A 26,118-nucleotide genomic window follows, 5' to 3' on the forward strand; every position below is an offset into this window, starting at 1 on the left:
TTAGTGGGACAAGCTAATTTTTTCTGTTCTACAATAAAAGTACACAATGATCCTGTGCAATTCCGTGAGGATCCAATTTTTGTTAAAGCACAAAGTTTTAAATGATATGAGAAACAAAACAAACAAAGAAAAGTGGCACCAAGGCTTTCCAACAATGAATGCACAACTTCACAGATGGTTAAAATAATTATATGCATCTAGAAAGAAAACTCTAGGAGCATTGTTTTATTCAAATAGTCTGAGATATAAAGATTAACAAAAGAAAAAGGAAACCAATACTTTATTTCACATAGTGACTAACACCTGGACTAAATGAGCTAGGGCCTGGAAAACACCACAGTATTTTTTGTTGTTTTATTGTAATTATTATAGATGCCACAAATCCAAATACAACCAATGAACCAAGTACTTGTTGGCATAATCACCATGGCAGTTTGTGAAACTTAAATAATCTTAGGCATAGGTACTTTCAGTGTTTACTATTATTTTTATTAGGAACAATTGCTAAGTGTATATATATATATATATATATATATATATTCCTCAGTTTCCTTTCCAAGTCCAATTGTATATATGTATATGTATATATATGTACATATACATGTATATATGTACATGTGTGTGTACATATGTGTGTATGTGTACATGTATATTTATGTATATATGTGTGTACATATAGACATATATATTGGACTTGGAAAGGAAACCGAGGCATGGGAAAAATGAAGTTATTTTCTTGAAATGAAATGAGTAGTGAACATGCCCAGAGATCATGTCTGAGTCTAATCAAGAATCATTGCAATACTTCAGATGGTCTAGCCATGTCTCTGCCAACTCTTGCTCTGCTCTGCCTTCACATCAGTTGTTTTCTCCCCTATTGTCTTTCTTCACCTATGAGATTGGATGCACACAGTGCTCTTCGGATGGATTCTGGAAAAACTGTTTTTTCCCTCTATATCTCAAGGCTCTTCAGAGAAGCAGGGCTTTGTTCGGTGTCTTGTTATTGACTTGAAAGAACAAAGAGAGCTGGAAGCAAGAAAGCTGAGGGTGTTTCATTTTCCCATTCCTGAGGTCCAAAATTGATAGGAGAAACTTTCATTCTCAAGTATATGAGAATGATCTTCATGACGAGTTCTTCTTTAAAATACTGCAGCATTAAATCAAATAACCCAAGACTCTGAAATAAAATTAAAATGTCCATATTCCCAAGAGAATGCCATCTACTGTGATTATGAATGGGTAGCTGAGTAAAATCTAGTAAAAAGAAGTATATACAATACATCTTTTACTCAGCTCACCACCCAGATATTTTTTAAAGACCAAGGGAATGGTTGGGGTTAAAACCAAGAGAGCAGAGAAGGTAAAACTAAGGTTGAAAACTAGGAGCCCTTTAAAACGTGGAAAACAAGAGAACAACATGCAAAGGTTTACTAGTCTCTAAGGAATTTGATCTTTTTCAGTAGGACCTCTGGTATGAATAATGTGCCTGTTGGGAAGTCTTGGCAATCTGTGCTAATCTGTATTATCCACGGATCTAGGCAGAGCCCAAGGGGAATGGAAGCATCAACAAGAGACTCCCATCCATTGTGGAAGATGAGGAAGAGGAAGAAGAGGTGGAGGAAGAAGAGACCACCTCCCTTTCTCCCATTTACACAAGGGGATCCTCTGTTTCGCGTAGCAAAAAGATTGGCAGCAATAAGAGCTATCTTGGTTTAAGCTTCAAGCAGCTGGCCTCAGGGACAGTACCATTCCACTCACCTATTAGAGTCTCCAGTAGCAACTCTCCGAAAGCCAAGCAGGAGACTGACGCACGTAACCATGGCAGAATGAAGGAGAAGAACCTGAAAGTTCATCTTAGCAGCCTGAACAGTGCTGGCACCCCAGAGCTTAGTCCAAGGTAAGAGGTCACCAGTACAACAGTCTCCCAGGTGTGTGTTCATACCTCTGTGTGTGCTCACGTACAGCCTAGCACACGCCTTGTATTCAGCCTTCTGAGACTTTCTGTCTAATAACTTCGCAACCCCAATTCTTCAGTCTTCCTGAACCTTGCATACAATTTTTTGAAACATATATGCACAGATATGTATATATTTGTGTTATAAAAAGAAATTGTACTTATAACCAGGCATGGTGGTGAACTCCTGTAATCCCAGCACTCAGGGAGGCAGAGTCAGGCAGATTGCTGTGAGTTCAAGGACAGCCTGGTCTACAAAGCAAGTCCAGGACAGCCAAGGCTACACAGAGAAACCCTGACACAAAAAAGAAAAAAAATACTTATAATAATTTAAATGGGTTCATTCTTTCATACTAATTTATCTCTGTTTATCATGATGCAACTTATAATTTAATTCACGATAAAACGGAAGAGAGGAAGACTCTTCAGTGTGATCCCTTACTGCCCAAATCTTTACAGAATGACAGATTGAAGGGATGAATGACTGCAGGCTGGTTTTCTTGTCGTGCTGTTTTGCTTGTTACTGAGGATAACTGAAGCTAGTTTTGTTTTTGTTTTTTTTAGTAATGCTAGCTTTATTTTGCATTGACAATAAAAATAGAATCAGCTGAGGGGATTGTTGAGATTGTAACAAACAAACAAATAAACAAGTAAAACCAGGCTGTGATGCCAGCAACAGCAGTAAGAACATCAGAATCCCTAACAGCTGAGTAACCAAGCAAGGAAAATATCCTGAATGCTTTCTAGGTTTGACTCACCTGTGTGAAACTTTGTTTGTTTGTTTTGGTTTTTGGTTTTTGGTTTGTTTGTTTTGTATTTAGTCTTCCTGGAATCCCGAGAAGCCATTTGTTTCATCTCTTACTAGAACATTGTAAAAGTAAAGGTGAAGGCTTCAATAGTCTGGCAAAGGCCTCCTCAGCAGTAACTGACTAAAACTTGGATTCAGAGTCTACTTGTACACTAGTCCATTATCCACTTGAAGAAAACATATTATAGCATCTGTGTATTTCACATTAAGCTGACTGAATGGGAAGAAAGTGTTGTAACTTTTAGTTAGAAAAGCCTCAGAACTGGAAAAGAAAGGCTAAGATCACACACTTGTCAAATGATTATGTTCTTTTACATGAAGAGCATTTCAGGGGCACTTACCAAAATGTTTATAGTTGCAGTAAATTACTGGGAACTTTCGTTTTTTATTTTTGATCTTTCTGTAGTGAGTAAATTAGATACCATTTATGAAGGAAAAAGACTCAGCTCCTTCACAGTGATTTGAACCCTCAAGCCAGAGATGGAGCTTGGTGGAGCAGCTCCTGACACACATGAGGCCCTACCTTCAGTTCCCAGAATAGCAACAGCAAAAACATTGAGCACAAACATGAAATTTTTTTAACACTCAAATATGTAGTTCTAGGGCTTTATCTAGAGGTATTATTGAGCTTTTGTTCTGTGCTGTTTCAGTCATTAAGAGAAATTGTTTTTTCCTTGGATGGCGGCAAAAAATTGAAAAATTGTGTGTGTGCGTTTCTTAACCTCCTTTTAAATCTGAAAATAAGTAACTAATTTCTATAGCATCAATGTCCAACAAAAATAAAATGTAAGCTAAAATGTGAGCCATATATATAGTTTTAAAGTTTCTGGTTGCTACATTTTAGAGTGAGTAAAACCTATATGCAAGTAACTTTGGAACTATACTTCATGTCACACTATATATATCCCAAATATCATCATTTTAAATGTGGAAAATATATAAATCTTTAGATGGCTTGTTTCTTTCTAAAACTTGTTTTCAAACTCTGGAGAGCCTGCTATACATACAGAACTAGGAGTCATGCCCATAAGACTCATTTCAGGAAGTGGTTACCCCATGGCTAACACCCAGAACTTATAAATTGAAAACATATCTTAGAGGTATTATAGAAATTCTGGAATTCATGAATGTAAGTGCACAGCTAACTGATTTTCTGCACTTGACACAGGATTGTTGATGGAATTGAAGATGGCAACAGTGGTGAGGAAACACAGACTTTTGACTTTGGCTCTGATCAAATCAGGCCAGAGCCCAGAATTTCCCCTCCCCATGGAGGTAAGCACTTGATTAATCATCTTCAAGAACAGTGCTCTCTAATCTGTGGTGTTAGGCACTGTTGCCTTCTGATTTTATAAGGTTCTTCATGGCATTCAGTGATTTGACTAGAGTCTGTGACATTTCCAGGTTATTGTTTGTGATTGTTCTCTGTCCAGCACCCATGACCTGCTTTTATCATCCCTTGTAAGCAGAGTATACAGTTTCTGGTATTCATGAGAGGCTGCCCCTATTTTCTAGACAAATTCACAAAAACAGTATTACCTAGAAGAAATGTCGTGTTGGTTGTATACTCTGAAAATGTTGGTGGTACTTATAACTTATTTGGTGAGAGGTTATATACTTACCATCAATATAAACAATTTGAAATGATGCAAGACAGGTGAATATGAAACACCAAGGAATCAGTGTAAAGATACCTCCCTCTCAAGCCCATTTCAACCTGTCTTCCTCTCTGTCAACCTCATCCACAAAAAGGTTCTGTGAATATGATCATGGCCAGAACTGACAAATTTAACTCTAAGGAAAACATAGCTTCATTTGTTAAAGACAGGATAGTGAGCAGTGGTTAAATTCATACAGATAAATTTACAAAAAAAAAAAATGATTACAAGAAAATTGGTATGTAACACCAACATACCCTGGCCATGTCATTCCTACTTCTGATCCTTTCATCCAATCTCCTGCTAACCAGCAATCGCCTGCATAATCCTAAGCCCAAGAAAGACCATTGAATGGATAGTTCTAGCAATAGGGATAGGGGCCACTGTTTAGTGAACTCAGGATTTTATTGGCAATTAGCAATCCTTCCTGACACTCATTGTCTTTTGAAAAAACTGAAGGGTCCACATAAGACTTGATGCAAGAGGAGAAAGTGAAGTCTTAAATCATTAACTCAACTTAGTTATGTGTTGACTTTACTTTGTTTGGAGCAATAATCAAGGAAATAATGGTTTCATTAAACTATTCTGTTTCCCATAAAAAAAAAAAAACAAAAAACAAAAACAAAAACAAAAAAAAAAACAGTAGTGAGCTGCAGTGAGGTTTTCCTTTTGGTTCCCTGGGAACAATGCACAGAGCTCTAGGCATCCACCCAGCTCTTGGCTTCCTCTTTTTTTCTTATCCCATCATTAAGCCTATACTCAAATATTTAAACAATTATTTTTCTTCATTCTACTTCCTAAATGTCTTAGTTCTGCCTTGACCATCTGTCCTTCTTTCGAGGCCACACTCATAGTTTGCCTGCATTGCCACCAAATTTTCCCCAACTTCACAATACTTTATAATACAGAAAGAACATTTTTAAAGTGTGAGTGTATTTATACGGCTCAGCTTCAGTGCTTAATACCCAAGACTGTTTCATACAGCATTTACCATAAAATCCAAACCCATTGTCTAATTGCCTTTAAGTGTCTCTTCCCTTTTCTTGGTACTTTATTCACAACCATCTCCTAGAAATGAGCATTGGCCTTTTGTATATGATAGGAAATGGTTCGTTGAGCGACTGCAAGGCAGCTCTGTAAAACAGGCTCTGTTATTACTACTGTGATCTGTTGCAAGTGAGTTCTCTTCTACAAATTCTACTCACAACTGATCGGGGAGAAGCTAATTCTGTCTCAATTTTTATTTGCCTAGGTTATTCACTTAATTGTACAGTACATCAAAGGACATGCATTACTGTCCTCCACTTACACACGAGGGAAAAAAAAAATCTATCAAATCATTTCCTCTCTAAAGCTCTGCCTCATTTGTGCTTTTTATTCTGGACCAAAGAAAATAAATGTGTTTAGATGAGTAAAGTAAAGAGTAACTAGAAATGAGAACTCTGAAACGGGTACAATCAAGTGGCACAGTAAAAGACAGAGGCATGCAAAAGATATTAGCCCCTGAAACAGAAGTGGAATAAATGCTCTCATGGGCATATAGCAACTAGGTTTTCTTTTTAAATGGAAAAGAGGAAGCATGGTCAGTGTATATAGCATGGAGAGGGACAAGGAGAATGAAAAAAGATAAGAGATATGCTGTTATAGTACACTGATGATCATGTCTGGGGAAACTTGCAGCCAGTGCGAACACTAGCCACTGAAACTTGTCCTTAAAGAAAGTTATAGCAAGTGCCATCCAAAGAAGGAAAGAGGTTTGTCGGCTCCCGGGGAGAAAGAACACTTAGAGCTCAGGCACCTCCACGGGAAGTGTGAGGTGACATGTTGGCCTTCCCTCAACACTGCAGCCACCACAAAGCTTGAATACAGAGTGTATTTCTGAAGGACTCACTCTGTGTATGTTGCTTTTCAGAAGCAGAGGTCGGAGCTGCTGTTCTGTTCATCAAGGCTGAAGAAACCAAACAGCAGATAAACAAACTCAACAGTGAGGTATGGGCAGGGGCGGTGGGGGAATGGGAGAAGGAAAAAAACTGCCTGAACCTCACAGGGTCCTAGGCCTAGGACTTTTGACCCATCATGTACACTCTAAAGGTCTATTCCCTGTGTATAAGTACAATTAAATAAAATAATATATGTAAATAAAGTAAGCTTGGTCCCCCATCCCAAGGAGGTTTGTGGGGCACCTGAGCAGCTCTCGGCTCAGAGGGTCTTTCTGCCTGCTCCCCAGCATCCTGGACACCTGGGTTGGAAACAGCGAGCCCAACAGAGACAGTGAACTTGGGTGAGATGAGCTAGGCACACATCCCAAGTTCCATTGTCTTTCATCCTGATGAGGCCTGGGGACATTGAAGGACCTCTCAGCTCAGAGACCTCTCTGCGTGCTCCCCATCTGCCTGGCACACCTGGGTCAGGAATGATGAGCCCAGCAGATGCAGTGAACCGAGCAGAGGCCAGCTAGGTGCAGAACCAAAGCCCCATTGTCCAACATCCCAAGGGGAACCTGTGGGGCACCCAGGCAGCTCTCAGCTTGGAGGCTTTCTGCCTGTTCTCCAGCTGCCTGGCCCACCTGGGAAAAAGAGGGAACCCAGCAAAGGGACCACCAGGCCCATGAACACGAGTCAACCAGATGGCTAGAGGCTAGCCTAAGAACATAATCAACAATACTCAAGGCCATATGGCACCACCTACCACAGCAAGCCCTGTAGATACTATCACACCCAAAGCGCAAGCAAAAGATTTTAAATCTGAGGTTATGGAAATGATAGAGGCATTAAAGGAAGAAAATAAAGCACTCAAAGTAGCCCAGGGAAATACATTCAAACAGATGAAAGAATTGAACAAGTCCCTTAAAGAAATTTAAAAATACAGGAAACTACAATCAAGCAGAAGGAAATAAATAAAACTATTTAAGACCTAAAGATCAAGAAAACATAATCTGAGCCAGTAAAGAAGCCATAAAGAAAACACAATCTGAGACAGTCCTGGAGATGGAAAACCTAGGGAAGAGGACAAGAACTACAGACACAACATCACCATCGAAATACAAGAGATGGAAGAGAGAATCTCAGGGGTAGAAGATACAATTAAAGAAAATACAATTAAACAACTCTGAGATTCCATCTCACACCAGTCAGAATGGCTAAGATCAAAATCTCAAGTGACAGCACATGCTGGCGAAAGTGTGGAGGAAAAGAACACTCCTTCATTGCTGTTGGGAATATAAACCTGTAACAACCACTTTGGAAATCAATCTGTCGTGTTCTTAGAAAATTAAAAATAACTTTATCTCAAGACCCAGCTGTACCTCTCCCGGGTATGTACCCAGAAGACACTCTACATTATAACAAAGTCACTTGCTCAACTATGTTCATAGCAGCTTTATTCATAATAGCCATAATCTGGAAACAACCTAGATGTCCCTCAACCAATACAGAAACTATGGCACATTTACATAATGGAATACTACTCAGCTATTAAAAACAAAGAAATCATGAAATTTTCAGGCAGATGGATGGAACTAGAAAAGGTCATCCTGAGTGAAGTAACCCAGACCCAAAAAGATGCACATGGTATATACTCTCACTTAAAAGTGGATTTTAGCCATGTAGTACAGGATAAGCATACTATAAGGCACAGACCCAAAGAAGATAAGTAATAAGGATCCAAGGGAGGATGCATAAATCTCACTCAGAAGGGGAGATGGAATAGACAGAGGTACTGGCTGAAGAGACAGAACAAGGTAGGAGAGGAAGCACAGAGTTCAGAATGTGGAGATCAGACATTATGAGAGAACAGAAGGCCTGTAGTGAAAGGAGAAACTGATGGCAGGGACATCTCTGTGACAGGCTGGAGACCTAAGTCTGGGAGGATGTAGAGGGTGGGGATTCCTAGTAGAAGAGACCACAGAGACTAAAGAGGACATCTTCTAACTAGACTAGTGTAGTAAAGCACAGGGAACACCAACCCACCCACAAAAACTTCCACCCAAAATTAACCCTGCCTGCAAGATGTGCAGGCATAGAGGTAGAGAAGATAGAGCAGAGACTGAAGGAATGTCTAACCAATGCCTGGCCTAACCAAAGACCCACCCTATGAGATAGTGCCAACCCCTGACACCATGATACTCCACTAAGCCTGCAGACAAGAGCCTGTCAGAGTTGTCCTCTGAGAGGCCCTACCCAGCAGAGCACAAAACAGATGCTGAGACTCACAGCCAAACATTGGTTGATGCATAGGGAATTTGGGGGAATCATGGTAGGAAAGAGAAAAGGGACAGGAGCTCCACAATAAAAACAACAGAGCTAACTAACAAGAGCCCAGAGGGGTTTGTTACTGAAGCATCAACCTAGGACCATGTACAAACTGGACCTAGGCCTCCTACAAAGATTTAGCAGATGGGCAGCTTAGGCTTCGAGTGGGTCCTCTAATAAGGGAAGTGGGGACTGCATTGGACATGGACTCACTTGCTATCTTTTAGATCACTTTCCCCTGGCAGGACTGCCTTAACAGCCCACAGGGGAGAGGACATGTTCAGTCCTGTTGCAACTATCATGATGAGCTGAGGTAAATGGGAAAGGGAGCTCCTCTTTTCTGAGGAAAAGATGAGGGAGACTGGAAGGAGATGAGGGAAGGAGTTACAAGGTTGAAAAGCGAATAAAATAAGTAAATGATAGAAAAAATAAAGTAAGCTCTAAATACACGGTCGTTGTATAACTAATGACTGCATTAAATCCTGTCCAGAAAATGAGCTAAAACACTTTTCAGTTTTCAGTGAGTGAGTTTGTTGAACGAATATGTAGTAAAAGAAGCAGCAGGCAGATAGACAGACAGCAAAATACAATTGCATCAGACCCTTACAACACTCATCAGAGACACCTGGAGTAGCCACAGTGGAAGAAGAAGCAGAAGCACCTTAATGGAATTGGTACTTACAACACCCAGCAGAAATGCACTGAGGAAGCCCTGGTGAGCAGCCAGTGTGGAGTTCCCACTAAGGGACCTGTGCAGAGCAGACTGCCTCTCTGTGGATGAGCATCTGGCCCCAATTCCCAATGTAGGTGTTTTTATAATAGTAACTTAGGTCAGAGTACATGTTTAATCTATGTATTTGCTTGCTGTTTTCCCTCTTTCTGTCACAGACTCAGGGGCCCATACCTGCCTCAGGACAGGACTTTTAGGGGATGCTTGACATGGACTTGCTTGCGCGTGACACCAGACAGGGCCTTTTTGCTGTTAGAGTGTGCTTTACACAACCCTAACACCATGTGACAGCATTTTTTTCTTTTTTCAATATATTATCTATTCTGAGCAGTTATTTTCCTTAACCGATGTTCTTCAGTTTTCAGCTAGTAAAAGGAAGATTGTTAATCCACAGGAGAATGTGGTTTCTCAGAGTGATTTTAACCTAAGTTCTTCTTGTTCTTCAACACTTGTTTGCTATGTAACATTGAAATTTTTCCTCTCTGAATCTTAAGATTGTCTACATAAAATAAAGTACTTTTTCACCAACTTCATTAAGACATATTTATGTATCATAAACTTCACTTATTTTATAAGACATGATTCCCTAAGTTTTAATTTTGTATTCATTTAGCCATCACCCAAAGCTAGCTTTAGAGTATGTTTTGTCTCCCAAGTCATGCCTCTTATTCAGATTTACACTTAATCTAGGGAGCCATGTCTTGGAGTACCTTGGATCTACTCTGTTTTGATAAGACTTGCCTTTCTCCCCATTTACATAGAATAAGATAGGTTCTTGATTGCTGCTTCAATTTTAATTGCTTTCCACAAATAACAGTAGTTTAAAACACATTCTCGGACGCTGTAGGTGCAAATAATTACTTTGGAAGTAGCCATTGAAGCATGATAGAGAAGTGAAGAACAGAAAAGCTCCAAGGTGAAAGTGAATGTATGTTAATGAATTAACCTGTGGGTAATTGGAGGCCAGGTCTGCTTAGACCTGGAAGATTTCAGGGGACAACTCAAAATGTTCACCCCAAGAACAAGGAAAAGAATGGCTAGGGCTCTTTACAAACCTAGCTACCGAGCAGTCTAGAGAGACTCTCGTGAGTAAAACACAGGAAGCTCTGGGATTCTTTCAGACCATGGGAAGGACAGGTGGAGAGCTTGAGGGTAACAACTCCAGTTCCAAAGAATCCAGGGCCTCTTCAGTCTCTGTGGACACAAGGCACACACAATACACAGATATACATGCAGGCCAGACATATACTATTTAAAAAAGAAATAAAAATTTAAAGCAGGAGAAAAAAATAACTAGACAGTTTTGGCAATTTGCACTTCCTTTGAACAGTTTCTTTTCAGATATTGCCTTGAATAAAACCACCCATAATTACATTGGAATTCTTCCTACTCTCATTTGGCACAAGCATGTAAGAGTTGTTAGAAGTGATTGGTCCATTTCTTAACTGAATCTTAGGGTCAGTTATTTTTCTTGGGAAAGGAGGCCTGTCTCTTTTCAATATGGACACTTTGCCCAAATCAGGCTACAGAACTGAGATCTCTTTATTATTTTTCTTTGACAATATGGTCCAGCAGTCTCTGGAAACAGAGATCCATTTGAAAAACAAATATATATATATATATATTACAATGCAATATATTTGTCATTGGTCTTATGTTGAGAAACTCTCATAAATATACAATAAAGTAAGAAGGCCAAGATTATCAGTGATTTAATCAGCTTGTAAAGATTACATTTTCCTTATAATGAAATGTCTGATTTCCTTACAGTTGTAGCTTAAGCAAAACAAGAAATAAACAGCTTTACTTTACCCTTTAACATATTTAATTTATATAGCCTTGACCCTGTGAAAAATGCATTAGAAGCCCCAAGAAGTGGCTTCAGAATGTGCAGTTACTCCTTACAGCCTCCTACATCTACTAAATATGTTTTCTTCACACCTCCTACAAGGCCATACTGTTGATATAAGAAAAAAAAAAAGTCAAAGCCTAATTCTCTGCTTTGTGTATGTCCTACTTTTCACAGATGGAATCAATTGATTGCTTTATTCTTACTTTACACTTTATTTGATTACTATCATGCAAGAAACACTCTGGTACTAAATGTGGAATCTACTGCATGACTCTTAAATTTGTTACCCAAATGCAGACAACAGCATAGCAGAGACTGAGATGCAGTCTCTAGGCACCGGGTGCACTGTAGGAGCACTGACAAATCCACATTCCAGTATTTGCTCATAGAGTTAACATATAGGGTTTGGAGCAATGTCAACTTACGTTTTTCTAGAGGACCTGAGTTCGGTTCCCAGCACTCATGTCAGGCAGCTCAGAGGCTCCTGTAACTGTAGCTCCGGAGGATTTGATGCCCTCTTGTGGACTCTTCGGGTACAAGCATGTGTTCTTGTACACAGACACACATGCACGCAACGCATACAAAGATACAATAAAATAATTATATATTGATGTATATGATTCCCACACACATATATGGAATTGTTCCCTGTTGTGTACATTTTATAACTGGCTGGTTAAATACATTTTAAAAGCCAGAAGAGGCATGACATTGGCATTAACCTACATTCCCAGAAGGCTTAGGGGAATTTTAAAGATGTAGGGCGGCCACCAATACCTGCCTCCTTGAGATACAGTGCTTTATAGGAGGGTAAAGCTGCGACTCTAAGAAAAGTCTCTGGCAATAACAGTGAATAGACACCTCAGGGGCCGTGGGCTGTGAGAGTCGAGCACGTCATTTCTAAAGAAGTTTGTGAGTAAATGCTACGCGTGCTCTAGTTTCTCAAATCTGGCTGACCCAGAAAGACATTGTGGCTGAGGGTTTAAAGAAACACTGCTTCAGCATAGTGATCACAAAACAAAGACGCTGCTGAGAAAGAAAAGCTGTCCTGGAGGGACTTGCTTAGAACCATATTCGGTTACTTCAGCACAGTGTCTCTCTTCCTTATCCTCATACTCGTCTACTAGTGGGCAACAAAGTTTACACTAGGAGTTCCTATGTGAACTTAAGACTATATGGAGAATGTAAATGCCATACGGGAAGTGTCACGGCCTCTTTAGTACCTGAGAACCAGATTCTGTGTCCTTCTGTGTTACAACTCCCTGACGGCTAATCACACCAAGTACCTTCGTTTTGGTCATTTGTCTGTCCTCCCTGCAGAACTGTCCCGTCACATCTTTTTCTCGTTTTCAGTTGTGTTGTCTTTTTATTATTGGCTCTTAAGAGTTCTTTATATATTATAGAACCAAGTCCCTTATGAAACACATAATTTGTACTCTTTTCCTCTCATTTTGTGGATTGAGGTTTGACTCCCTTGAAGGTATCCCTTGAAGTACATGAACATGATTTTAGAGAGAGCCAATCTGTCTTTATTTTTTTTCTTGTGCTTTGGGGGTCATATCTGTGAGAAAACCAGTGTAATGAATATTTATTCCTCCTCTTTTTCTAGGAATTTTATATTACCATAATCTCTTGTGTTTATGCCTTTGATCTATTTTGAGTTAAGTTGTTCATATTGTATGAGTGTGCATTTAGCTTCATTTGTATGTGAATATTTGGTTTTCACAGCACCATTGGTTAAAACACTGTCATTCCAGATGAAAGGTCTGAAAACTATAAGTCAGCAGATTGTGAATGTAAAATTTAATGCATGTGTTACTGTTCCCATTGCTGTAGCCAAATATCTAATAAGAAACCATGGCGGGAAAGTGGGTTTCTTTGGTTTGCAGTTCAAGAGGAAGGCACAGTGTCAGCAGGGTGAGGTGGATGTTACATTGCATACACAATCAGAAGCTCAGAAAACGTGAATGCTAGCCCTCAGTTGCTTTCTCCTTTTATTCAGTCAGGGACTCTAGCCCATAGGACAGTGACACCCATGTGTAAATAGTCCTTTCCTCTCCAGTTAAACCTTTCTAGATACAACCTCATAGACACACCAAAGGATTGTCTCTATAGCAAGTCTAAATTCAATGAATCTGACAATGTTAACCATTGCAACTGACTTCTGAGTTTAATTTTTAGTTAGGAACATGCTAGATAACTCAGCACACCTTCGAACTCATGGTTCTCCTGCTTCAGCCCCCTGAGAGGACTGCAGGTGTGAACCACGCTGCCTGGCTATTTCTGGACCCTAAATTGTGTTCTGCTGCTGACTATGTCTATCTGTGTCCCAGCTCTTCGCTGTCTTTATTACTTTGCTTTGTAGTAAGTTCCAAAGTGGAAGATAAGTGTCCTCCACCTTTAGTTTTCTCTTTCAGTATAGCTTTGATAGTCCAAGGCTTCATGAGAACTTTAGAAATTTGTTTCTACAAAGAGGACAGCATGATTTCTTAGTGATCTTTTGTTTTTATTTGAAATTTTCTCTTTTAATTAATTTATTTTTTATTGATTACAGTTTATTCACTGCATCCCAGCTGTAGCCCCTCCTTCATCCCGTCCCAATCCCACCCTTTCTCCTTCATCTCTTCCTGTGCTCCTCCCCAAATCCTCTGATAAGGGAGGTCCTCCTCCCCTTCCATCTGACCCTAGCCTTCAGATCTCATTGGGACTGCCTGCATTGTCTTCCTCTATGGCTTGGTAAGGCTGCTCCCCCCTCAGTGCCCAAAGAATCAGACATTGAGTTCATGTCAGAGACATTCCCATTACTAGGGAACCCACATGGACACTGAGCTGCCATGGGCTACATTTGTGCAGGGGTTCTAGGTTATCTCTATGTATGGTCCTTGTTTGGAGTCTCACAAAAGACCCCTGTGCCCAGATTTTTTGGTTCTGTTGCTCTCCTTATAGAGCTCCTGTTCACTCCAGGTCTTTCTATCTCCCCTTTCTTTCATAAGATTCCCTGCACTCTGCCCAAAGTTTGGCTATGAGTCTCAGCATCTGTTTTATTTTTTATTTTTTATTAATTACAATTTATTTACTTTGTATCCCAACTGTAGCCCCCTTCCTCACTCCCTCCCAAATATGCCCCCTCCCTCATCTCCTCCCATGCCCCTCTCCAAGTCCACTGATAGGGGAGGTCCTCCTTTTTCATCTGATGCTAGCCTATCAGGTCTCATCAGGACTGGCTGCATTGTCTTCTTTTGTGGCCTAGTAAGGCTGCTCTCCTCTCAGGGGGAGGTGATCAAAGAGCAGGCCAATCAGTTTATGTCAGAGACAGTCCCTGTTCCTCTTACTAGAAAACCCACTTGGAGACTGAGCTGCCATGGGCTACATCTGTGCAGGGGTTCTAGGTTATCTCCATGCATGGTCCTTGGATGGAGTATTAGTCTATGTATCTTCGTCTTATTAATCTCAACTGATCCCAGAATGACTTATCACATCTCCTAACTCTCTCCCAACTTCATACACTCATTTATTTGTTTGTTTTAACCAACTGAGTCCAGTTGGTGCTGCCCATATATGCACATAGCCATGGTATTATCCTCCCATTGGCCACACTTCCAACAAACAGTGACCTTCCCCTCCCCTAGCAACCATCAACCTCCAACAGTTTCTCAGATAAGGGTGGAGATTTGTGAGACCCCACCCCCTCTATGCTGAAATTTGAAGAAATATTTTTACTAATTCTTTGATTATTTCATTCATTGTGTTTTGAAAGAACTCCAGCCCACACTTGCCCCTAACTTCTCCTAGACCCACTTCTACCTCCTACCCCCTCTTTAATGTATAATTTTTTATTTACTAACCATTCAACTCCAGTTTGTGCTACTCACATGATCCTGGGTAGGGGACCATCCATTAGAGCATGTCCACCCACAAGTAGCCATACCCTAAAAGAAATCTGAGCCTCCGTCGCCCAGAATCCAACTGTCTACAGCTTTCCAGTTAGGAAGGGTCTTGTTAACACCTTCCAACTCCATGTTAGAATGTTGACTGTCTTAATTTTTATACAGGTTTCATGCAGGCATCCACAGCTGCTTGGAGTTCATGAGCACGAAGTCCTATAATGTCCAAAAGACACTATACTTCTTGAGTCCTCCCTGACCTGTGGCTGTTATAATCTTTCTGCCCATTCTTCCATAACAGCCCTTGAGTATTGGAAGGGCATGTGATATAAATGTCCCATTTGAGACTAAGCCCTCTGCTGATGTTTATTCTCTACACTTTGACCAGTTGTAAGTTCCTGTGTTACTGCCGTCCACTGTGCAAAGAGACTTAACTGATGAACTATGAGAGTGTACTGTTCTACAGATGGGCGATTTTAAAGGGCAGTTTGGTGTTATATCCATTTAGAAGAAGAATAATAGTAAGTTCACCTTGAATTTAACCAACAGCTGCTATGTGTTCATATGTTAAACAGGCCTGTCTCGTCAAGAAGACACTGTACAGCATTTCTCTCTATCCTCCAAATCTTATATTCTTTCTGTCCCTTCTTCAGTGATGTTCCCCTGGTTTCTGACAGTAAACATACTGACTATGAACCATGGTGAGGAATGCTGCAATCTGAAGATCTTTCTGTTCATCAATTAAGGATTTTATTATGTGTCTAGGGTTTTTCTAAGCAATGTTTTATAATTTTCATTTATCAGCTTTACCCCTCTTTGTTTGTACATATTCCCTAGCATCCCATTCCTTTGGTTCTACTATAAAACCAACTTTGTAATTTATCATTGATTTTGCACTTAATCCTTTATGTCTGTTTAATATCTTTCCCAGTCTTAGTAGTTTTGAGATGGGTTACTGGAACTTAAAAGCTCCTAGGGCATCTAGTCAGTGGATTTCTTATCAATGACTCTCATGGAGAGGTGAGCAGACTCCTCGTTATACTTTGAGGTATCTACACTCTGTGAGGCCATACATTAACATACTGGACATGTTTCCCTGAGAAGACAAACAGGTCTATTTGCCCCAAATGAGATTTATTTGCCACAGACCAAAGCAATGACTCCATCTAGGTCTGTCTGGGTTAACCACTGAACTCAGTTAGGGTTATTTACAGGGGTAAAGATAAGGAGTTACCCTCAGGAGTATGGGTGAGCATGCCCAAGGAGTTACTTGTAGGAGCCTGGGTTAACACAGCCCGGAAGTTCTTTACAGGAGTGTGAGCAACTTAAGGAGCTGCCATACCACTGAAGAAAAGGCTTTCCAGTGACTGTTCTCATAAATCCTCAGGAAGAAGCAGGCCCTTGTGAGACTCTCCTCACCTTCATTGACTGAAAACTAGTGGCCAGTCTCCAAGGGAATCAAAACATATGCATATTTGTCAAAGATGGCAGTTTCTATGGAAACAATAATATAGTAGATCACAATGTTAATACACCTAGATTCGTGGATTTTCCCTAATATTTACCCATAAGCAACCAGTTGGTCAATTTCAGGGGTCAACAGATACACTACTTTTTAAACACTGAATTGGGGGAAAGGAAAAGCCAAACGTTTTCCTTTCTTACCTGTAGTAACTAGAGACTCCAGGTAACCTGTAAGGAAACAGCTCTCTGTAAAATTATTTCAGCTAAGTGAAACTGTACGGTTGAATATAATTAGGGGTGAATCCCACTGTACTTCTGATCTCTCCCTTCGAGGCCAGTGCTTCCTAACACTGCTCAATCTAACACCTGTAGATTCACCAACAGGACAGAAAGAAAAGAAGTGGGTTACACAGAACTTTGAACTCTGGCTGACAGATCAGTACTGAGAAGTTAACCAAAGGATGTAATCCTGTGAGAATTTGGTACAAACTTGTAGAAACAGAGAGCAGAATTGGGGCTACCAGGGACTGTGAGGATTGGGGTGGTTGTCAAAGGACACAAGGTTTCAGTTTGCCAAGGTCAGCTCAGGAGGTACACTGGTGGTTTATAGCTGAGCATGTGTTACATATTGATAACATTGCTGAGAAAGCAGATTTTAAGTTTCCTAACCATGAAAAAAGGTAAGTATGTGAAGTGGTCAAAAATTAATTAGCTTGAAATAGTCATTGCACAGAGAATACATACCTCCATTATGTTTTATCACTGTAAATATATATGCATATATGTGCATATATTTACCTATATCTATATGTATATAATTTTTGCAGTACTGTGGATGGAATTCAATGACTTGCACATGTGGTCAGGAACTCTACAGTTGTTAAGATAAAGCCCAGGATGTTTTCTTCTTAATTTTACTTTGAGATACTGAGACTAAACTCACATTTGTGATCCTCCTGCCTCAGCTTTCAGAGTCACTGGGAATATAGGCACGTGCCACCACACTGAGATAGGATAGTTTTGTTACATTATAGAGAAGTTTGAAATGTCAGAGAAGCAGGGTAGACACCTAATGTTCTGACTCTGCAAAGCTGAAGCTGTGATGAGTCAGTCGAGAGCTTGCTTGCTGGAAGTGCAGAGCCCAGGACTCTTCCACTGCTGTAGACTTCTTTGTGGGCTCATGCTGGCATTCATACAACTGAAAGTCTGAAAGGAGACAGCTGTGCTTAATATTTGCTCATAATGTAAGGATCAGACAGCAATCCAGAAACTAATCATTCTTGGCTATATTAAACAAAAACCAGAGGATTGATATATAATGAATTCCCACGATGTAGATGAAGTTATAAACTTATATTCAAAAGCCAGAGACTGCAGAAATTTAACGAGACCATTGAAGTAACCACTCTGAAGAAGGCCACTGGCTGTTTTGTACTGGCAATGCCTGGCTCACAGTGCTTCTGCTACTAGAATGTAATGGGCACCAGCTGCACCTACAAAACAAACAAACAAAAAACTGGGTACTATTTCTGTGTGACCTGGGCCAGGCCGGCTTTCTCATTTCTCTAGCTGCACACAAAGATGTACAAGCCTTGTTAGTCAAGAGAATGGGACCCTCATTCAGATGAAATGTCTCTGAGTGCTACCAGGCATGATTATCATTTTAGCTGATAGACACAAGACTGTCAACTGTTTGGGACTTTTTTGTGTAGCAACAAATACAAGGCTGAAATGATGTAATTCATCTTTATTGTCTTGCCTGCTTGTGGAGTTCGGTTGACCTAACTCTCATGATAAATGCACAACATGACAAAGAATTTGGTGAAAGATCATTAAATTACCTGAATTGTAGCCTATGAAAGCGTGTGTGTGTGTGTGTGTGTGTGGTACCGGGAGACTTTCGGTGCAATCAGTATCCCTGGAGTTACGAAAATTCTGTCTATCAGGAAACTATGCACATTTGGCAAAAACTGAGACAGGTCAAGAACTCTTCACACTAAGAAGATGATGTCATCAGATGCATCTCCTTCTATTCACTGACACATGAAAATGAAAATCACATTTTGGTTTTTGGGTGTTTTTTTTTCTCTGCTTACAAAGTAAAGTTTCAAAATTCATGGTAGTAGTGACAGCCAGGACTCCGAAAGAGAAAACATGCCGAAGGAGAGCTAGTTAACAGAAAACAAAAGGCATTGCTAAAGATGGATTTTGGCTTGCACTCCTGTTTCCAAGACACACCCCATAACACCCACAAACACACCAGAACAACAACAACAACAACAAAAGCCACAATTAGTGTATGGCAGTGTGTGCTGTTATTAGGAAAAACAGAGGACAGCATACAGATGGGCCTCTTAGAGATCCATTACCTGTTTCAGAGTGTCTCCGTTTTAAGTGTTGGAGACTATGAGACACTCAGAGCGCGTAAGATGTCCTTACCCATTAAAGGCTTGGTGATAATGGTTTCTGTATTTATAAGTTTAAACCAGTAGAAAACATTTCAATTTAGTTTTTAAAAAAATTAGAAACACATTTTAAGAAATTCACCGTGCAGTTTACTCCTAATTAAACTATCCATCTTCAAAAAAAAAAAAAATTGGAGTGTTTGCTGTGTGGCAATATTTGGTAGACATTTGGGCTCCTTCAAAATCCAGTAATGGCCTTGCCCTCCCTGCACTCAGCCCACAGGTCCTTGTTCAATTCTGCTCAATACCAGCTTGTTCCTTATAGAGAATCCCCAACTTGCCTGACTGCATTTGCTCAAATATTGAACTAGTAAAATAGAAACTAAAAGTTCAGTTTCCAGTAGACCCAATTATCACCTTACCACTTAAATCCATGCCACGCCAAGCTTAAATTCAAGGCTCTTCTTATACTTACAATGTTGACAGTACTGGGTTGTTTCTCCATCCTCATGCAGAGAGACTACGATTGGCCTTTCCTCTGGGCTGTCTTCTGGATAAGTATTCTCTGCCATGCAGAAATTCTCAAGTAAGCTTAGTTTCTGTGTCCATTATCAAACCCAGCAACATGAGATCCTAACATAAAACCAATTATATAGGGACTAAAGTTTTACATCTGAAGTATTACTTAAGCCATGCATTAAAGCCCTTGTAGGAAGGTGATGCAGTGAACGAGGGAGACAGGTAAAAGTATATTAGTGGAGCTTGTTAAACACAACAGCAGGAAGCAAGGTGCTCTAGAAATGCTGGCCAGTGATGGCAAGGATGTCATTGTTGCAGTCAAGTGTGTGATCAATGGATAGATTTTCACTGCTGGCAAGTCTGTTGTTCCATTTCATGGTGTGTGACAAGAGGTGATGGCTGCAAATAATAGAGGCATTGCCAACACACGCTGGCCCTAGTGAATGGAGAATTTGATGCAGGTTCCTGGGACAAAAAGAAAAGAAAGGAGTCTTTGGATGCCCCGGTGTCTGGACTAGAGAAGTGAGTCACTTGGTCGCACAGAGAGTGGTTTCCTCACTCCCGTTGTCTGACGGGACTTGGGAAGAGACAAAGCGTTGGGTGGGAACAATTTGTTATGTAGATGGTGATGGTGAACTGATTTGACCAACAGTTTAAAGTTCAGACTGAAAGGCTTTTATCCATATAAGGAGAAATAAGAGAGGACAAAGAAAAGGGAAGAAGAGAAATAATATACAGGTGAGTAAAAAATAATATGCATGTGGCAAACACACATCAAGTAATGTTCCTTTTGTATCCATTCTCTCACCTTGAGTCAGAAGTCCACATCAACATAGTCTTCTCATGTACAAAGTTTCAAAAAACAAAACAAAACCTAGGAGTGAGGTGGGGCTTGGGAAGACTCTGTAATAGCTACTGGAATAGAAGATCATTTTCTTCCACATGAATGGCAGAAAAAAAAAAAGTAAGGATTTAAGGTTGCTATTGGGGTAAGAGAAAAGCTTGGCTTTTCTCTGCCTGGGTGTATTGCTTCACTTCACAAAGCTCTGGGGCTAAGTTCTATAATGAAGACAGAACTCTGTACCTGAACAGTCTTAGATGGAAAGCACCCCCAACAGTCTTTATTGGAAATTCCCTTTGATCTTTTTAAACCAGGTGGCAGCTTGAATTCTACCACCATTAAAAGTAAAATCTTTGTTTCTATACTTGATTGAGACTAGTGTCTTTCCAATCTTAGAATAAACTCTGTCAGCAAACCCAGCAGGGACCAGCACACACCACTGCAATAAAACCTACTGTGTTTTCTGTCAGTTACTACCCCCATCGGTGTCATCACGGTTTCCGCCTTCAGGAGATGCTGTCTTTCTTGGTGGAAACTTGTTTTGTTCTTGCAAAGGGAAAGATTCCTTACCTAAAAAGTTAATTCTCTCATGGAATTTTACTAGGGTACGGGGGGTGTTTCCCTAGGAACACAATGATGGAAATCTTCCTTCACATCATTGGAAATCTCTATTTTCTTGACTTCCATGCTGTTTTTAGTTCCAGCTAAGATAGTAATTTGCCTTTTGGAACAGTTAATTTGTGTTTCTATTCCATGGGTTCCCATTCAGAGTCCATGGCCTCAAAGTTGTGGCGGCTGTACAGTGTAAGTTAGACGTCAGGAGCGTGGCTCTGACTAGTTCTGTGTGCCTCTGAAGTTCATGCTGCTTGTCCCATTCCAGTTTACTGCAAGGAGAATTAATTCCACTGTTAACAAAGGCTTCTAAATTAATGTTATGTTCTGTACAGAAATTAAAATTTACTTTTAGCCTTTAGGAAACATTTTTTTTTCCAAGTAGGTGAATCAGCTACTCAAAAACAAAACAATTATTCTCAGATCCTCATCATTAACAACTGGATTTTTTTGCTGTTTTATAGCTTACTAAAAATGATTAGGCTGTTGAACATTCCACATTCAAAACTTTTGTAGGTTGGTGGATAGTGGGGAAGCTTCAATGTTTATTTTAAAATAAATAAAATACGTTCTCAACTTAAAAAAAAAAAAAAGAATGTGGTCCTGAAGAAATGGGATTTTTTAATTATTATTATTTTCCAAGCTAGAATTCATTTATTCTGAATTATGGTGTTTACCCTGTAGCAAATCTTTTTTTGTTATTGTTGTTGTTCATATAATTTGCTTTGAGGAGAATTTACTGTTTAATCAGTCTGGAATTGTTTTCTGAGAGTATACTATTTACTTATCTGATGTTGAATTGACAGCCTAAATAACTCTTATCCATGAGGCAATGGTTTATGACAATGTATTCTCTAGAGATTCTGAACACATTAGCTGGTGTCTCCCATCTCCTTCACAAATAATAGCTCCTTTCTCATGTGCTAACATAGCAAGAGATAAAGCCTGAATTCGATATTTTTCATGAAGTAAATAGTTTTAAAAACACCGTTTGGGGTCTGAAGAGGTACTACAGCAATTAAGAGTGCTTACTGCTCTTGCAAAGAATAGTTTAGTTCCCAGCACCCCTGTCAGGGGGCCCACTTGTAACCCCAGCTCTCTGGAATCTGGCACTCTTCTGGGCTCTTAGAACAGCACACTCATGTACATACACATATATGCATGTGCATGCGCACACACATATGAACTAAAAGTAAAACAAATTTTATTTAAAATAAAACATCATTTCACTTCTGGGCCTAGTGTTCTGTTTTACACAAGGAGCCTGTCCAGTCCTAGTGCTATTGGTTTATTTGATCATGAACATGCTGGATCATTATAAATTTGTTAAAACTTTCAATGAATGCTGTACTTCTTAATATGCCAAAAATTCAAAATCAGTTCTCCAATATGCTAGATTTATCCAGTCCTGAATGAAAAATCAGGTGGGAGCATCCTGACTGAAAACTCAGCTATCAGGTAAACAATCCAGTTAAGTTTGATTCAGGAATGGACCCACTGTGCCCACAGAAAGCGCCATTCAGATGCCCTTTCAGTTATCCCATTTGGTGGCAGAATATATCCTGAAATGCTGATAATGGAGCTAAGGACTCCATAGGATCTTCAGCCTGTCTGTGGACAACAGTCCTGTGCCACTGACTCTTTCACACTCGCCACTGAGCTCCACCGTGAGGTTGGGGGGCATGCTCTTCTTCCAGCTGTTGAAGATCCTCTGAAAAGAAGCCAGAAAGCATCTGTTGGTTTCCTGCAGTTTCACATCAGCACACTGAATTTTGGTGTTTCAGTCTCAGCCAACAAGTTGACAATTGTTGAATCATATAACGGTTTCCTTTAGACATTTTTAAATCCCTGAGTTTGAACAGTGCCACCTCCTGTTCTGGGTGCAAGCGAGAATCAGCTTCCTTCTTCTCGCTGGAAATAGACTGGATGAACTAGGATGAAGTAGGAATGTGTAGACCATAAAGTAAAGCTGTCTAGGAAGACAAAAAAGACTAACTCAAGAGAGAAAAGGGGGAGTAGAGGCTTTAAAGGGTATGTTCATTATACAGTATACACTTGTACACAAACTGGATATACGGACATTTTATAAAATATGTGTGGAAGAGGTAAAGAAGACTGCCCCAAAACAGCAGCCCTCATTTTGGTATCATTGATGTTGAAACTGCCCTGTTTGAGTCCTGATGCTGTTTACACAGAGCTCTAACTGCTTCTTTGAGAACCTTTGCGGGTTGCGATAGTAAATTCAAACCACAGCAACAATATTATTAGGTATAAAGTATTAAAATAGAGATAGCAAAGTGTTACAACATTGTGTTAGTGTTTGGCTAATCCAAAGAGTGGAAATCTGTATGCATTTTGTTCGAGGAGATGCAATCTTCCTTGCGCTGAGGAAAAAATAATTCAGAAAGCACAGATTGGAGCCATATTCCATCTTCTAGTGGACTTGGTGGGGTTTTCTTGTTGCCATTGTCATTGCTTCTGTTGTTTTAATATTAATATGCTGTTAGGAAAAAAACTTTGTCAGTGGATATTTTTGTTGTTTTAAATGAGTACTTTAGGTGGATCTCATGTTTAAGGATTTTGTCTCCTTTGAGAATCTAATAAATGCTAATGAGTCACCTCTAAAATGAGTGAAGCAGACACAGTACAGTCTGGTTACAATTTAAGGACCCCCTAGTTGCCTGGAAGATCCCAGAATACTCGGGTGTTCATAGTGCTTGCCTGTAGTTCACCACTTCCTAGGTCTCTTACCCCCCTCTCCTTCATGAAAGTCTTTTCAGCTCTGGACCTGGAGTGACAGGAGCTCAGCTAGAAACGTTAAGCTTCTTCTCAGGCAACGCACTGAACGGGGACTCAGTGTGCCGGTGCTTTGTGCATGACATCTGCCCCCCCCAAGCACTTGGTGACACCTGTGTTCCAGCCTGCGTTCCATCCACTCTCAAGAAGTGGAAGCTACTGTTGGTGTGAAAATGTCATAGAGCCTTCCTAATTCTTTGCAGTGATTCCCCAGTAACGGATTGAGAGCCCCCTGAGCACACTCATCTCTCTATCTTCTCCAGCATGGATGTAGCTTTAGGAGGGTATAAATCCATCTAGATGCCCAACCCACTCATTCACCTTGAGCTTGGTTAGTTCTGAGTTGTAACAGGCCTTTTATTAAGAAATCTCACTTCCTATCTTTTCTGCTCAAAAACATGTCCATTCTGTATACTTCTGACTATTGCTATTGGCTCTGCTTTCTCCATACAGGTAACAACACTGACTCAGGAGGTCTCCCAACTAGGTAAAGATATGAGAAGCATCATGCAACTTCTGCAAAACATCTTGTCACCTCAGCAGCAGTCACGATTTTGTTCTCTGCATCCCAGCCCGATGTGTCCTTCCAGAGAAAGTTTACAGAGTAGGGTGAGCTGGAGTGCTCACCAGCCTTGCCTGCATTTGCAGGCAGGCGGAGCACAGCTTTGTGGTGGTAACATCACCTCTGACATCTGGAGTGTGGATCCCGCCTCTGTGGGCAGTAGCCCTCAACGAACTGAACTTTATGAGCAAAACCCAGCAGAGCGTGAACCGCATCGTTCTCCAAACCTTGATTATTCCCCCTCCCACTGCCAGGTTATCCAGGAAGGTCACTTGCAGTTCCTAAGGTGCATTTCCCCCCATTCTGACACCACACTGACACCTTTGCAGTCCATCTCAGCCACTCTCTCATCCTCTGTGTGCTCCTCATCAGAAACATCTTTGCACCTGGTTCTCCCAAGTAGATCAGAGGAGGGCAGTGTCACACATGGACCTGTGAGTTCCTTCAGTTTGGAAAACTTACCAGGCTCTTGGGACCGAGAAGCAATGATGTCAAGCTCTACAGAACCCTTGGAGAGCTTTCCAGTAGAAGTTGTCACGAGCACAGCAGATGTAAAGGACAGCAAAGCCATCAATGTATGATATCAGCACATAGAGGCAGCTTCCAATGCCAAACCCACTGCTACCTGACAGCTCTTGTTTGCCTTTGGGGCTTCTAGCAGGCATGGAGTCTCAGCAATGTTGGTAATACTACAGAAATGAGGGCAAGGGGCCAGGAAAAGGCAGAGCCACCTCTATACTGTAGCAAACACTTTCTAGATCTTAGAAGCATCAAATCTTTTCTGTACAGGTGTTAACTTACTGGTCTGTTTGACAGACTTTGGTAACCATCCAAAGACCCCGAGGGTCTGAGAAGATAGAAATCCCAGACAAAGAGTTTGGGGATTAGCTTTGTCGTAAGTGGCTTTTGTGATGTGCAGCAAAGGTTTTTCCTGAGTGCCTGATTGTCATTCCCCGACAATATCCACAGCACCGTTGGCCTCCGGAGTGCAGAGCTCCCGCTGATCTATTTTCTTTTTTGTGAAGGCAGAGGAACAATTATCACTGCATGTCATCTCCTAGACAATCAGTCAAGCAGAGCTGGTGACCAGTGGTTAGCTATCCACACATTATTTGCCATGTAAATGAAAATGTCTTTATTTATCGAAAAAAGAAGCTATTTTTATATCCTTGGTATGAAATATGTATTTAAACTGCTTAAACTATTTATAAAGAAATGAATGTTTTCTTTTCATTTTGGTAAAAAAAAAAAAGCTTGCTGTTTTAAAAGGAAATGCACTACTGTTATGTATAGTAAATCAAAAATTATTTATCATTAAGAGGTTGTAGTTTTGAAAGGAATCCCCTTTTATCTGCATGCAATTTGCAAAACAAAAAAATGTACTCTCACATTTCTGGGCTACAGGAGGACAGTGGGATCATATTTTATTAATGAAATAGCAGTGTGGACTCAGTGTGAACTCCATGAGGCCTGGTCTGGTGATGGAGAGGGCTCCTTTTCTCTGCTGACTCATGCAATGCCATGGACCCCAGCAGCCATGTGCAATACAAGAAGTCCCCTGAGTTGTATTCTGTGGTTTAAGAACCTAAAATTTGTTTGTATAATATGTGATTAACAACCTATATCAAGCCAATTTGGGTTCAAAACTATAAGTGTGTCCTACCCTGGTTCCTCATGTTAGGAGAGGCCAGGAGCCAAGGCACATCTCCAAATGAAGCTAAGACATTTGGACTGTGACTGCCAGGCATAATACCCACTTAGACTGCCCATTGATACCTGGTAA

The 26,118-nt window shown here is 40.4% G+C and overlaps 1 protein-coding gene across 1 annotated transcript in view; it reads left to right on the forward strand.

The window, feature by feature from the left end:
• The window catches only part of Kcnh8 (potassium voltage-gated channel subfamily H member 8), a 410,173-nt gene extending 384,371 nt beyond the window's left edge, over nt 1–25,802 (forward strand). Inside the window, exons 13-16 of the mRNA XM_060369655.1 lie at nt 1,539–1,897; nt 3,931–4,037; nt 6,333–6,409; nt 24,227–25,802. Coding sequence (XP_060225638.1) covers nt 1,539–1,897; nt 3,931–4,037; nt 6,333–6,409; nt 24,227–24,916 — 1,233 coding nt within the window. The 3' untranslated portion in view covers nt 24,917–25,802. The remainder of the gene's footprint in view (nt 1–1,538; nt 1,898–3,930; nt 4,038–6,332; nt 6,410–24,226) is intronic.
• Nucleotides 25,803–26,118: the final 316 nt, after the last annotated feature.

This window comes from Meriones unguiculatus, chromosome 16, assembly GCF_030254825.1.
Source record: "Meriones unguiculatus strain TT.TT164.6M chromosome 16, Bangor_MerUng_6.1, whole genome shotgun sequence".
NCBI lineage: Eukaryota > Metazoa > Chordata > Mammalia > Rodentia > Muridae > Meriones > Meriones unguiculatus.